The sequence below is a fragment of the Somniosus microcephalus genome, chromosome 30 (genome assembly GCF_052327205.1).
Source record: "Somniosus microcephalus isolate GS21.2 chromosome 30, FLI_Smic_1.0, whole genome shotgun sequence".
Taxonomy (NCBI): domain Eukaryota; kingdom Metazoa; phylum Chordata; class Chondrichthyes; order Squaliformes; family Somniosidae; genus Somniosus; species Somniosus microcephalus.
In genome coordinates, this window is record NC_141016.1 from 37,952,272 (window position 1) to 37,966,815 (window position 14,544).

General features: G+C 45.8%; 1 protein-coding gene across 1 annotated transcript in view; it reads left to right on the forward strand.

The window, feature by feature from the left end:
- The first annotated feature begins 7,496 nt into the window (after nucleotides 1-7,496).
- The window catches only part of LOC147098153 (myelin-associated glycoprotein-like), a 42,806-nt gene continuing 35,758 nt past the window's right edge, over nucleotides 7,497-14,544 (forward strand). Inside the window, exons 1-3 of the mRNA XM_085971348.1 lie at nucleotides 7,497-7,536; nucleotides 12,661-13,026; nucleotides 13,518-13,811. Of these exons, the coding sequence (XP_085827474.1) occupies nucleotides 7,497-7,536; nucleotides 12,661-13,026; nucleotides 13,518-13,811 (700 nt within the window). The remainder of the gene's footprint in view (nucleotides 7,537-12,660; nucleotides 13,027-13,517; nucleotides 13,812-14,544) is intronic.

Genomic DNA, 14,544 nt, shown 5'->3' on the forward strand with positions numbered 1-14,544 from the left:
GTCCGAAGAGATGTGGAGAACAGGCAGTTTCAGAATATGAATGAAAGGCCGACCAGGAGTTTTAAGATAGGTCAACCAGTTTTGGCCCGGGACTACCGCACTGAGAAATGGCAGCCAGGAACGATTTGTACATGGCAAGGACCTCTCATGTATACCGTGGACGTTGGAGAGAGCATTGTAAGACGCCATGCTGACCAGATTCTAGAGTCACTGGAAAACGTCAACTCCACACCACGATCTGATACACCTGGCAATGAAATCGACATACCAATTGCAGCTACCGCAGAATCGGTGATATTGGAAGCAGATGAACCAAACAACGACATTGATCCCGACTCAACCTTGCCAGAGGAACCTGATACCCCAAAGAGGCGTTATCCAGACAGAATCAGGAAGCCTCCTCAAAGACTGAACTTATAATTGCTTAAACTTAACCAATGTATCTAGCAACCGTAATTGTGATTGTAATTAGTTATCATTTAGTTGTTAAATGAATGTTATGTACTGTTTATCTAAAAGGGGAGGAATTGTTAAGAGAATAACTGGTCTCAGGCTGCAGTACCGGCAGTGACCACCACTGTATAAAAGGCACTAGTAAGCCTCTGTAGTTTCAGTTTTCCCGATTGACTCCTTTCAGTAAAGACTTGTTTTGTTCAACTCCTGCTGTCCGTGTCTCAATCATACACGGACATAATACTCCCCTTTTAGCTAAACAGTACATAACATTCGATTAATAATTAAATAACATATTTACAATTACAGTTGCTATATACATTAGCTGAAGTTAAGCAATTATAAATTCAGTCTTTGAGGAGGCTTCCTGATTCTGTCCGGATAACGCCTCTTTGGGGTATCAGGTTCTTCTGGCAAAGTTGATTCGGGATCAACGTCGTTGTTTGGTTCGTCTGCTTCCAATATCACTGATTCTGAGGTAGATGCAATTGGTACTTCGGTTTCATCACCAGGTGTATCGGATCGTGGTGTGGATTTGACGTTTTCCAGTGACTCTAGAATCTGGTCAGCATGGCGTCTTACAATGCTCTCTCCAACGTCCACGGTATACATTAGAGGTCCTTGCCGTGTGCAGATCGTTCCTGGCTGCCATTTCTCTGCGCGGTAGTCCCGGGCCAAAACTGGTTGACCTATCTTAAAACTCCTGGTTGGCCTTTCATTCATATTCTGAAACTGCCTGTTCTCCGCATCTCTTCTGATGTTTGGCTTAACCAAATCCAAGCGGCATCTTAGTCTTCGATTGAAGAACATTATGGCTGGAGTTTGGTTGGTAACCGCATGTGTCGCATTCCATTAGGCAAAGAAGAAGTTATCCACCTTGTGTTGTAGGGGTATGTCTTCATTACACATTGCCTTGATAGCCTTCTTGAATGTTTGAACGAACCTCTCAGCCAATCCATTGGTGGCTGGATGATATGGGGCGGATGTGAAATGCTTAACACCATTGTTCTTTAAGAACCTCTGGAACTCTTCAGACACAAACTGTGGTCCATTGTCAGAGCAAATCTGTTCAGGCAGCCCATTTCTGGCGAATATGGTTCGTAAGACTGTGATGGTTTTTTCTGTGGTGGTTGAGGGCATTTTTATTACCTCTGGCCACTTTGAATGTGCATCCACCGCAATTAAAAACATCGAGTCCATAAATGGACCAGAAAAATCAATGTGTACCCTTTGTCGTATAGATGAGGGCCACTCCCATGGGTGTAGAGGGGCTTGTGGTGGGGTGTTTTGGACCTTCTGGCATCCTGTACAGCTCTTGGTCATCTCTTTGATTTCTCTATCGATTCCCGGCCACCACACAAACGCTCTGGCTAAGTTCTTCATTTTTACCCCTCCCAGGTGACCCTCATGAAGCTCATTGAGCACTCTATCCTTCAATTTGGGTGGAATTACTACTCTGGATCCACACATTAAGGTTCCTCAGCACACTGACAGCTGTTCTCTTCTCGGCGAGAATGCTGGCAACAGTGGTTCGCCATGTGCTGGCCATCCCTTCACCGTTAAATCATAGACCCTGGAGAGTGTCGGGTCATTTCGTGTTTCCTTTTCTATGTTTGCATTCATCACAGGTAGACATTCGACTATGGTCGAGTGGAATATCTCCACAGGATCCACTGCAGGTGCTTCTTCCACCGTCGGCAATGGTAGGTGCGACAATCCATCAGCATTCCCATGCTGTTTAGTTCCTTTGTACTTGATGTCATATTGGTGTGCCCCTAGGGAAAGGGACCACCTCTGTAGCCGTTGTGCTGTCATTATCGGGGCGCCCTTCTTAGGGTTGAAAATGGAGACAAGAGGTTGATGATCAGTTAGTAGAGTAAATTTCTGTCCGTGCAGGTCGTGATTGAACTTCTTCACCCGCCACACCAGGCTGAGGGCCTCTCTGTCAATCTGGGCATAGTTACGCTCGGCTGCAGTTAACAAGTGTGACGCAAAAGCTATCGGCCTCTCTGAACCATCAAGGGATTTATGTGACAGTACCGCTCCAACGCCGTAGGGAGATGCATCACACGCCAGTCTTATCGGTAGTGATGGGTTGTAGTGAGCCAATACTTCTCTTGAAGTGATCAGGCCTTTACACTTCTGAAAGGCCCGCTTACATTCATCGCTCCATTTCCATGCTACTCCAGTTTGTAGCAGGACGTTCAGTGGGTGCAGAATTGTGGACAAATTTGGCAAAAACTTATGGTAGTAATTCACCAATCCGAGGAATGACCTCAGTTGCGACACATTTTCAAGCGCTGGAGCCTTAACTACCGCTTCATTTTTGTCAGGGGACTTATGTAACCCCTCTTCATCAATCACGTGGCCATAGTACGATATTTGCTTCTTAAAAAACTCGCACTTGGGGCGATTGGCTCATAGCCCATGTTCTCTTAGTCTAGTGAGCACCTGCTCTAGGTTGGCAAGGTGTTCACTGTCATTTTTACCTGTCACTAGGATGTCGTCCAAGTAGCACTGCGTCCCCGGAATCCCTTGCAGGACTTGTTCCATCGCTCTTTGCCATATAGCCGGAGCTGATGCAACTCCGAATACCAGTCGATTATACTGGTAAAGACCTTTGTGAGTGTTTATCGTGAGATATTTCCTAGAGGATTCTTCAACCTCCATCTGCAAATATGCTTGCGCTAGGTCAATTTTTGTAAAACGTTTCCCTCCAGATAGTGAGGCGAAAGTATCTTCTATCCTCGGAAGAGGATACTGTACTGTGTGAAGGACTGGGTTCACAGTCACCTTGAAGTCCCCACAGATGCGAACCTTCCTTGGCTCCTCAGACTTATTGTTTAATGTTTTCTTCATGACAGGAATGATGGGTGTCGGCCACTCGCTCCAGTCTACCTTAGTTAGCATGCCTGCATTCTCCAGATTCTCCAGCTCTGCCTCGACGGCTGGGCGAATTGCATACGGTACCGGTCTTGCTTTGAAAAACTTGGGAATTGCATTCTCTTCTATTTTTATCGAGGCGGTTACGCCTTTAAGAGTTCCCAGTTCTTGTTGAAATACCTCTTTAGCGTTAGCCAAGATTTTTGACAATCGTCCAGGTGTGACGTCTTCATCCTTTTTACCAGCCACCGTCAGTGCCTGAATGGAGTGCCAGTCTAAACTTATCTTTCTGATCCATTCACATCCCAATAACGGTGGTCCACCATCTTGCAGTACGTACAGATACAATTTCTGTATTTCCTTGCCGTTGTATTCGACAGGCACCCTTATTTTCCCTCTGGGGTATACTTTCTGCCCCGTATATGTCTTCAAGACAATGGATGTGTCTTTCAAGGGTATGTGTGAGAATAGCCGCTCGTAGTCTCGTCGATTCATGACGGTCAGGGCTGATCCTGTATCCAATTCCATTTTGACTTGGCACCCTGCTATCGTGAGGGTGACCCAAATGGTTCGGTGATCCTCTTTTGTGATTACGTTGTGTAATTTGAGACAGCTTAGTCTCTTGTTCCCGGATTCACTATCGCTCTTCTGGTCTTCGGAACTACTGTCCGTCATCTTTTGTACTTTCCTGTACTTTTCCTTAGTAGTCTTTTTGTTGTCGTTAGTCTTCTTCCCGGACCTGCAAACTCGTGCAATGTGTCCCATCTTTCTGCATTGCCTGCATGTTTTGTCCTTGGACCAGCAGTCCTTCTGGTCATGGGTTGTTCTGCCGCAGCGATAACATTTTTCAAATCCCCGTGTCATTTCATGGGTGCCGTATTCCTGTGGCTTTTGCTGTATTTCCGCAGCTCCCCTTGCTGCTGCTTCGTACGATACTGCCACGCTGAAAGCCTTATCTAGCGTCAGCTCTTTCTCTGAGAGTAACCTCTTCTGGGTTCCTTCACTCAGGAGTCCACAGACAAATTTGTCCTGTAGGGTATCTGCCAGTCCTGCTCCGAACTGGCAGTGCTTTGATAGCTTGCGTAGTTCCGTAAGGTAATCAGCATTGCTCTCATCTTTATGCTGATTTCTCTTGTGGAATTTAAATCTTTCTGCTATCAGCAGCGGTGTAGGATTTAGGTTTTCCTGTAGGATATTAACAATTTTGTTAAAACTCTTCGCCATCGGTTTGACTGGAGTGATCAGGTTCCGCAATAGGCCGTACGTTCTTGCGCCCATTAAGTTTAGTAGTACCGATGCCTTTTTCTCATCGGCTACTTCATTTGCCTTGCAATATACTTCGACTCTTTCCACATACGTGGTCCAGTCTTCTATTGCATTATCGAAGGCAGTGATATTGCCAGTCTTCGGCATCTTGGAGATCTAAGATGGCACCTCCCGTGCTTTGCCTTCTTCCCTGATTGAACAAAATGGCACCTCCCGCGCTTTGCCTTCTTCCCCGCTGGATTAAGATGGCGCCTCCCGCGCTTTCTGTCTTTTCCGCTGCTGCTAGCGCTGTTGCTGGCGTTTTTATGCCTTGATGGCGACGCCCTATGGTCTTCGCGCACTTCCCCCCCGCGCTGCTGCCAACGCCGCTCTCCACGGTCCCCGTGGCAAACTGCAGCTCCTCGCGGCTTTCTGCGCTTCTAATTTCTTTTATTTTAATTACTGTTCCCATCGTCAGAGCAGACCCTATGGGACACTTTCCTCCCTCTTCTCGGGTCTGTACGCTGCCCGGCTTCGTAGCACCGGCAGCGCCCTGTGTGCTCCACCCTCTCTCTCTCTCTCCTCTTCCCGACAACGCTGCTCGGCCCCGTTGAAAAGCCACCCGATCGAGCTCCAGCCCGCTGCAGCCCAGGAAGGATCAGTGTACTACCTGCCACCAGCCGATTAGCTGGAACACCATAGACTGGATAACCAAACCCAGCTCTCGACAGCCTCTCCTGCAAATCTTTGAATTCGATGAATCAGAGGCGGTTGCCCACGGTCGACGCCCGTTTCTTCTGTTGGTTTTTTCGTTTCTTTTTGGATTTCTTCCTTCTGGCCTCGACCTCTAACAACTTCGCTTCAGGGATGGATCCCCATGAGGTGGTGCAGAACTGTAGGTAAGTTCGGATCTGTTCATCGCCAGTGTAACGTCCGTGTGTAATTGAGACATGGACTGCAGGAGTTGGTTATAACAGGTGTTTACTGAATGGAGACAAAACTGGAACTACTATACAAAGTTACTACACAGGCTTATATACCGGGGTGGTCACTACTGGTACTGCAGTATACAGGGGCTGCAGAATATAGTTCCTTCTTCAAAGTACATACACTACACCAGGGAGTCGAGCTCTGGGCACCATCTGTTCCTTGAGGTGGAGAGAGAGGGTCCCCACAGTAGGACCCATCCCCTCGTGACTCAGCATTCAATATCAACCTGCATTTATATAGCGCCTTTCACAGCCTCAGCACATCCCAAAGTGCTCCACAGCCAATGAAGTACTTTTGAAGTCTTGTCACTTTTCTACTGTAGGAAATGCTGCAGCCAATTTGCGCACAGCAAGCTCCCACAAACAGTACTGTGATAATGTGTTTGTTATTGATGTTGGTTGAGGGATAAATATTGACTCCAAGACACCAGGGAGTAATCTTGTTCAAATCGTGCTATTAGATTGTTTACGTCCACCTGAGGGCAGGCGAGGTGCTGGTTTAATGTCTCATCTGAAAGACGGCACCTCCGACAGAGCAGCACTCCCTTAGTACCGCACTGGGAGTGTCGGCCTGTATTATGGGGTTCAAGTGCCTGGAGTGGGGAGTTGAACCCACGGCCTGCTGAATCAAAGGTGAGAGGGAGAGAGCTAAACTTACTGAGCCACGGTAGAAACTCCATGTCAACGGCTGCCCAGTTTTGAGCAGAAATATCGTCAGTGTCAGGAATCAAAGGGTTAACAAAATGATGTTTTCTTACTAGTTCCCCATTTCCTCAATTGACTCACAGTAACACATCAACCCTTTCTAATTAAATACACAGAGCAGACCAGGAAGAGGCCACTCAGTCCAAGCAGTGCGTGTCTGCAATCACACCCCAGGCGAGCAGTCAGACAGGCCCTGGGTAAGTAACGCAATGATTGTAAATCACTTCCACGACCAGCGTCGTCCTTTGTTGGTGCTGTGCCTTTATAAAGAGAGATTCCAATGATTGATGCCTTCTCAAGATTTCTACTTATTAATGAGAAGTGGGCTGAGGCCTCAAGTCTGTCATACAGGACATCTACCTAGTTCAGCGTGTAATCCACGCCGACATTCCCAGTGCCAATACTGCGGGATCTCTGTGTCGGAGTGTCAACACTGAGGGAGCACTGCACTGTCGGAGGGGCAGTACTAAGGAGCGCTGCACTGTCGGAGGGTCAGTACTGAGGGGGTGTTGCACTTTCGGAGAGGCAGTACTGAGGGAGCACTGCACTGTCGGAGGGGCAGCACTAAGGAACGCTGCACTGTCGGAGGGTCAGTACTGAGGGAGTGTTGCACTGTCGGAGGGTCAGTACTGAGGGGGTGTTGCACTTTCGGAGAGGCAGTACTGAGGGAGCACGGCACTGTCGGAGAGGCAGTACTGAGGGAGTGCTGCACTGTCAAAGTTGCCATCTTTTGGATGAGACATTAAACCAAGGCCGGCTCTGCCCTCTCAAGTGCACATAAAAGATCGCACGGCACTATTTGGAAGGAGGGAAGGGAAATTCTCCTCGGTGTCCTGGCCAATATGTATTCAATTAACATCAAGAACTGTTTGTCTAGCCATTTATGACTTCGCTGTTTGTGGGAGCTTGCTGTGTGCAAACTGACTGCCGCCTTTCATGCGTTACAACAGTGATGACAGTTCCAAAGTACTTCATTGGCTGTAAAGCGCTTTGGGACGTCCTTGGGTCGTGAGAGGCGCTAAAAAATGCAATTCTTTTTTTCTTAAAGCCGTGTTTTTTACTGCAGAAAATGTATCATCCCACAGAGAACCAAATTTGTCTGTGAAGATAATAGTCGTTTTGATCTCTCGACAGCTGTCGGGCAAGAGGTGAGGTCTCATGAACTCCTTTTTCTTGCAGACCTTGAGATTGATAAGTTGATGAAATATCTGGGAGTGGACAATGATCAGAAAATGTTACTTCCTCCTGTCACTTCTCCAAGGTAATATCATCATCATCTCGGACATATTAATGGTTAATAGTCTTTGCAAAAGATCATTCTCATTGAGCTATGATTGAGGACCAAATTCAGCAGTGACCCTGTATACTAACTCGCACCAAGTCCCGTTCACCCCTCACCCCTGTGCTCGCTCCAATATACAGAGCTTCCCTGCTTGCCTCTGATCAGCTGTTCAGTTGAATTTAATAGATTCATCGAATGATGCAGCACAAAAGAACCATTCTGCCCACCTGCCTGTGCTGGCTCTTTGGTGGAGCTCTCCAATTAGACTCACTCCCACGCTCTTGCCCCATAGAACGCACTTGGAATGCGCTGCCTGAAAGGCTGGTGGAAGCAGATTCAACAGTAATTGTCAAAAGTGAATTGGATGTAAACTTAAAGGGGAAAAATTTGCAGGGTTATTGTTAAAGAGCGGGGGAGTGGGACTAATTGGATTATTATTCAATTAGCGGCAGAGTCACTGTGGGCCGAATGGCCTCCTTCTGTGCTGGAAGAATATGTTTTAAGTTCCTTATCAGCAACTCTTTTTCTTTCCTGCTGAAATCATGAATATTTCAGAAGAACAGGGAACAAGAGATTTTGCCATCAGCATTTCATGTGGGGCCCACTTCAGTTTTGACAAACCCGCAGTGAGACCATCTGTGAAAGTCATGAGACCAACACAGCTGCACCTCCGACACATTCAGAGCTCAGGCTAGAGGCGCTTTGTTGCTGTGCTTCAAAGTGTCTGCTGGAGTAGGGCCAGTGCTGAGCCTGGGGACAAGCCAGGCTACAATGCTGTATCGGAATCAACCTACAACAATATTGTTAGATCTAAAATAATCTCTTAGGCAATGAGGATCCAACGTAAATCCTTAGACAATGAAAAGACAAAGTGCGCCAAGTGTGAGTCAGTGCAGAATATATCTCCATTGGTGTGTCTTGTAGGCATTGTGTTGGGTGGAAGACTTGCTTCACTAAACAGGGTCCCGAGGTCCAGGAGCCAATATAGAATGACTTTTTCCACTTCCCAGTCCAAGAGTTTTTTCCATCCGTTCAGTTGATGGAGCTATCTGTTTGGTCAAGAAGTGTTTTCACATACAGAAACTTTGAGGAATAGGCATCATCACAATGGATGCCCAAGCTTTCCTCCTCAGTACTCCTCCCCAATCACAGAATGTGGTGTGCTGGGTTTTATATTCATTCTTGGATTACTTTGCCTCAGTATGTACCAGGGAGACTAACAGGGTGGTCATGACATTTGGCGAAGAGATCAAAACAGATATCAAGACATTTGAGATTGAAAGGGGGTGAGCTAATTGATAAACTAGTCAACCCTGGAGCGGCTAAAAGCCCTGGCCTGGATGGATTGCATCCACGCATACTAAAATAAGCTAGGGAAGAGATTCCAGATGCACTAATCTATATATAAAATTGATTGGAAAAGGGAATAGGGCCAGAGAACTGGTGGACCGCTAATGTTAATTCTATAGAGCAGTTAGCTTAATGTCGGTGGTAGGAAAGAAAATTGAATATTTATTCAAAGATGTAATAGAAATACATCTAGAAAATGAAAAAATAATAAAGAGCAGTCAGCAGGGATTTCAAAAGAGAAGGTCATGCTTGGCCAACCTTATTGACCTCTTTGAAGAAGTAACAGAAAGATTAGATAAGGTTGTGTAGTAAATGTAATATAGTTGGATATACTCGCCCATCCGCAGTTGCCCTAAGAAGGTAGTAGTGGTGGAACTTCTTCTACAGTCCATGCGCTGAAGGTGTTCCCACAATGTTTTTAGGTAGAGAATTCCAGGATACTGACCCAGCGACGATGCAGGAATGATGATAAATGTCCAAGGCAGGATGTTGTTTGACCTGGAGGTGATGGGCACCCCATCACATTGCTGATCTTGTCTTGGGTGGTGGAGGTCACAGGGGAGAGAGGTGCTGCCAATATAATCTTGGTAATTCAGAAGAAACTTCTTTGCCCAAAGAGTGGTGAGAATGTGGAACTCGCTACCACAGGGAGTAGTTGAAGCAAGTAATATTTAAGGGGAGGCTAGGCAAGCATATGAGGGAGAAGGGAATAGAGGGTTATGCTGATAGATTTAGATGAGGAAAGAGGGGAGGAGCCTCGAGTGGAGCAGAAACGTCGGAATGGACTGGTTGGGCCGAATGACCTGTTTGTGCCGTATATCATAGAATCATAGAAAGTTACAGCACGCAAGGAGCCCATCATGTCCACGCCGGCCAACAAAATACTATCCAGCCTAATCCCACTTCCCAGCACTTCACAGCATCCCAAGAGCACATCCAAGTACTTTTTAAATATTCCTGCTTCTACCACCCTTTCAGGCAGTGAGTTCCAGACCCCCACAACCCTCTGGGTGAAGACATTTCCCCTCAAATCCCCTCTAAACCTTCCACCAATTATGTTAAATCTGTGCCCCCTGGTTTTTGACTCCTCTGCTAAGGGAAATAGGTCCTTTCTATCCACTTTATCTATGCCCCTCATTTTTATGCACCTCTAAGGTCTCCCCTCAGCCTCCTCTGTTCCAAGAAAAACAGACCCAGCCTATCCAGTCTTTCCTCATCGCTAAGATTCTCTACTCCCGGCAACATCCTTGTAAATCTCCTCTGTACCCTCTCTAGTGCAATCACATCTTTCCTGTAATGTGGTGACCAGAACTGCACGCAGTACTCTAGCTGAGGCCTAACTAGTGTTTTATACAGTTGAAGCATAACCCCCCTGCTCTTGTATTCTATGCCACGGCTAATAAAGGCTAGCATTCCGTATGCCTTCTTAACCACCTTATCTACCTGGCCTGCTACCTTCAGAGGTCTGTGGACATGCACTCCAAGGTCCCATTGTTCCTCTACACTACTCAGTGTCCTACCATTTATTGTGTATTCCCGTTCCTTGTTAGCCCTCCCCAAATGCATTACCTCACACTTCTCCGGATTGGATTCCATTTGCCACTGTTCTGCCCACCTGACCAATTTATTGATATCTTTCTGCAGTCTACAGCTTCCTTCTTCAGTATCAACCACACAGCCGATTTTAGTATCATCTGCAAACTTCTTAATCATACCCCCTATATTCAAGTCTAGATCGTTGATACATACAACAAAAAGCAAGGGACCCAGTACTGAGCCCTGCGGAACCCCACTGGAAACAGCCTTCCAGTCACAAAAACACCCATCAACCTTCTGCTTCCTGTCTCCGAGCCAGTTTTGAATCCAACTTGACACTTTGCCCTGGATCCCATGGGCTTTTAACTTCGTGACCAGTCTGCCATGTGGAACCTTATCAAAAGCCTTGCTAAAGTCCATATAAAGTAAATCAAATGCACTACCCTCATCTACCCTCCTTGTTACCTCCTCAAAAAATTCAATCAAGTTTGTCAGACACGACCTTCCCTTAAAAAATCCGTGCTGACTATCCTTGATTAATCCGTGTCTTTCTAAATGAAGATTTATCCTGTCCTTCAGAATTCTTTCCAATAATTTTCCCACCACTGAGGTTAGGCTGACTGGCCTGTAATTACTCGGTCTATCCTTTTCTCCCTTTTTAAACAAGGGTACCACATTAGCAGTCCTCCAGTCCTCCAGCACCACACCTGAAGCCAGAGAGGATTGGAAAATGATGGTCAGGGCCTCTGCTATTTCCTTTTTTGCTTCGCTTAACAGCCTGGGATACATTTCATCCGGGCCTGGGGAGTTATCCACTTTTAAAGCTGCTAAACCCCTTAATACTTCCTCTCTCACTATGTTTATTTCATCTAATATTTCGCACTCCTCCCCCCCGATAGCAATGTCTGCTTCGCCCCTCTCCTTTGTGAAAACAGACGCAAAGTATTCATTGAGAACCCTACCGACGTCTCCCGTCTCCACACACAGATTACCCTCATGGTCTCTAATAGGCCCTACCCTTTCTTTAGTTATCCTCTTACTCTTAATATATTTATAAAACATCTTTGGGTTTTGCTTGATTTTATTTGCCAAGAGTTTTTCATGCTCTCTCTTTGCTTTCGTAATATCCTGTTTAATTGCACCCCTGCACTTTCTGTACTCCTCTAAAGATTCTGGAGTATTTAGCCCTCGGTATCTGTCATACGTCTCCCTTTTTTTCTTTATCCTACCCTGTATGTCCCTAGACATCCAGGGGGCTCTAGATTTGTTATCCCACCTTTTTTCTTTAAGGGCACATATTTGGTCTGAACCCTCTGAATCTCCTCCTTGAATGCCTCCCTCTGCTCTGACACTGATTTACCTTCAAGTAGCTGTTTCCAGTGCACTATGGCGAAATCCCCTCTGAGCTTAGCAAAATTTGCTTTTCCCCAATTTAGAATTTTTATTCCTGGTCTATCCTTGTCCTTTTCCATAACTACCTTAAATCTAACTGAATTATGGTCACTAGCACCAAAATGCCCCCCCACTGATACACCTTCAACCTGCCCAGCTTCATTCCCTAAAACTAAGCCCAGAACCGTCCCCTCCCTTGTTGAGCTTGCTACATACTGGCTAAGAAAGTTCTCCTGGGTGCATTTTAGGAATTCCGCACCCTCTATACCCTTCACACTAATTTTATTCCAGTTAATATTAGGGTAGTTGAAATCCCCTACTATTACTGCCCTATAGTTTTTGCGCTTCTCTGAAATTTGTCAACATATTTGTTCTTCTATCTCCCTCTCACTGTTTGGGGGTCTGTAGTACACTCCCAGCAGTGTGATCGCCCCTTTTTTGTTTTTCAATTCGACCCATATTGCCTCGTTTGATGATCCCTCCAACATGTCCTCCCTCCTCACAGCTGTAATAGTTTCTTTAATCAATACCGCGACCCCCCCTCCCTTTTTACCTCCATCTCTATCCCGTCTGAAAATCCTGTAACCAGGAATGTTGAGCTGCCATACCTGCCCCTCTTTCAGCCTCATCTCTGTAATAGCTATAATATCATAGTCCCAATATCTACCTGTGCCCTCAGCTCATCTGCCTTGTTCGCGTAATTCTTGTTTGTCCTGTAGACGGTACACAGTGCAGCCACTGTACGCCACTGATGGAGGGTGTGGATATCGAGTCTTGTGGAGCGACCAGCCATCCAGTGCTAAATATTGATATTTTTCTCCTCAGCTGTATTGTCACAAGAGTGGAAAGGCGACACTCCACGAGATGTGACAGCACAGGAAGGTTTGTGTGCACAGATTCCATGTCATTACAGTTATCCATCGCGTCTGGCAAACAATCCGCGAGCTGGAGTCTGGTTTATTAACGAGGAATTGATGTCACCGTCTATAGCCTTTCACTCCAAGGATCGCAATCATGAGGCGCCACGGTTCCGCGGTCGGACCCGGCTGTCTGGAGACCTGAAAGGTGGTGACTGTTCACTGATTATAAACAACGTCGCACAGGAAGATGCAGGGCCTTATTATTTCAGAATAGAATTTAAGAACAGTGATAAGTTTAGCTACTATCCTGTCACACGGCTTCATGTTTCTGGTAAGTGCTGTGTTATAATTACTCAACAATTCACATTCAACATTCAATGGGAAATAACAAACTGTGGCGGTTACATATTAACACAAAACACAGCTTATTGTAACTCAGCCTCTGATTATCAATAACCTGGTGATATCTTCCAATTCAGTCCTAAAGCAACATCTAATACTCACTTTATTATCAATGATTACATGTCTTGACTGTGTCCATCAATGTTATTAGGTTATCGACACTCATCTATCGCTCTAGTCATGTTGACAAGTCTTACAGATAGACAAAAGAAAGAACTTACATTTCTGTAACGTCTTTCACGACCCTAAAGTTAATCAGAGTTACACAGAGAAAAGAGCCCCAGCCTTTCCTGATCGTTTTAACCTTCTCTCACTTCTGGTGTCATCTTCATAACAACACTTTCTCTTGTGGACTGTGATTTCTATTTGAACTGATGCTTCACGTTATATTGATCTAAAAGGCTCCATTCTCTGTGTTAGATTTCACAGGTAAACCCATGATATTCCCGGCTGAAATTATTGCAGGACAGCATGTGAACGTAAGCTGCACCTTCAACACCACGTGCAATGGAACAGCGCCTGTCTTAACCTGGGTCAATCCCACTGACATACCCGGGTCAGTCTCAAACAGTGTAACTCAGCACGGCGTCACTCTGACATATACTACTGTCCTGAGCCTGATCCCATCACTCAAACACCACGGACAAACTCTCACCTGCAGAGTCAGTTATCCATCTGTTTCATCAGAGCGGACCCTCGCACTAACTGTGCAATGTAAGTACGGACATCCTTTATTCTACATTACCCGTAATAGTCTACATTGCGCAGAGCAACATTTCACATACAACAATGTGGTGAGGACCAGATTGTAAAGTCTGTAGGTATTATAGTGAATTAATACACAGACTACAAGAGTAACTTTAACAGGACTTTACTATTCGAAGGTCAGGGCGAATCTGCCCAATAAATCCTGACACAGCACTTATATACCGGTGTGGTCACCGTCGGTATTACAGTATACAGCAGCCAAGATAAAGTAGTGCCACACCTAAAATAGTTCTCTTAAAGGTGGACGGTTACATACAATAATTCTCTTAAAGGTAGAACAGTTACATACACGACAATCCTCCCTTATTCCCCATTAGACATAACATCATAACATATATATACTTTATGCAAAAAAAACAGTTCACAGATGTAGTCTCTGCGGAAACAGTTCACAGACTCAGTCTCAGTGGAGGTGCCTCCTGTGCTTCTTGACCCGGTCCGGACAACGCCTCGGTGGTGTAGCAGTTCCCTGTGGTGTAATCGGTTCACCTTGCTGGAGTGACTCATCCAATCGTCTTTCACTGGCCTTAATAGTTTGAACTTCCGTCACTTCTGAACCAGCATTGCTGACTTCTAAAAACTTGAGTACGTTGGGAAGTTTTCCTTCTTCCAACTGATTTAACTCCGTTCGGGGGGAACCACGTGCGTGATCTAGTATAGGTGCTAATGGTTCAGATGG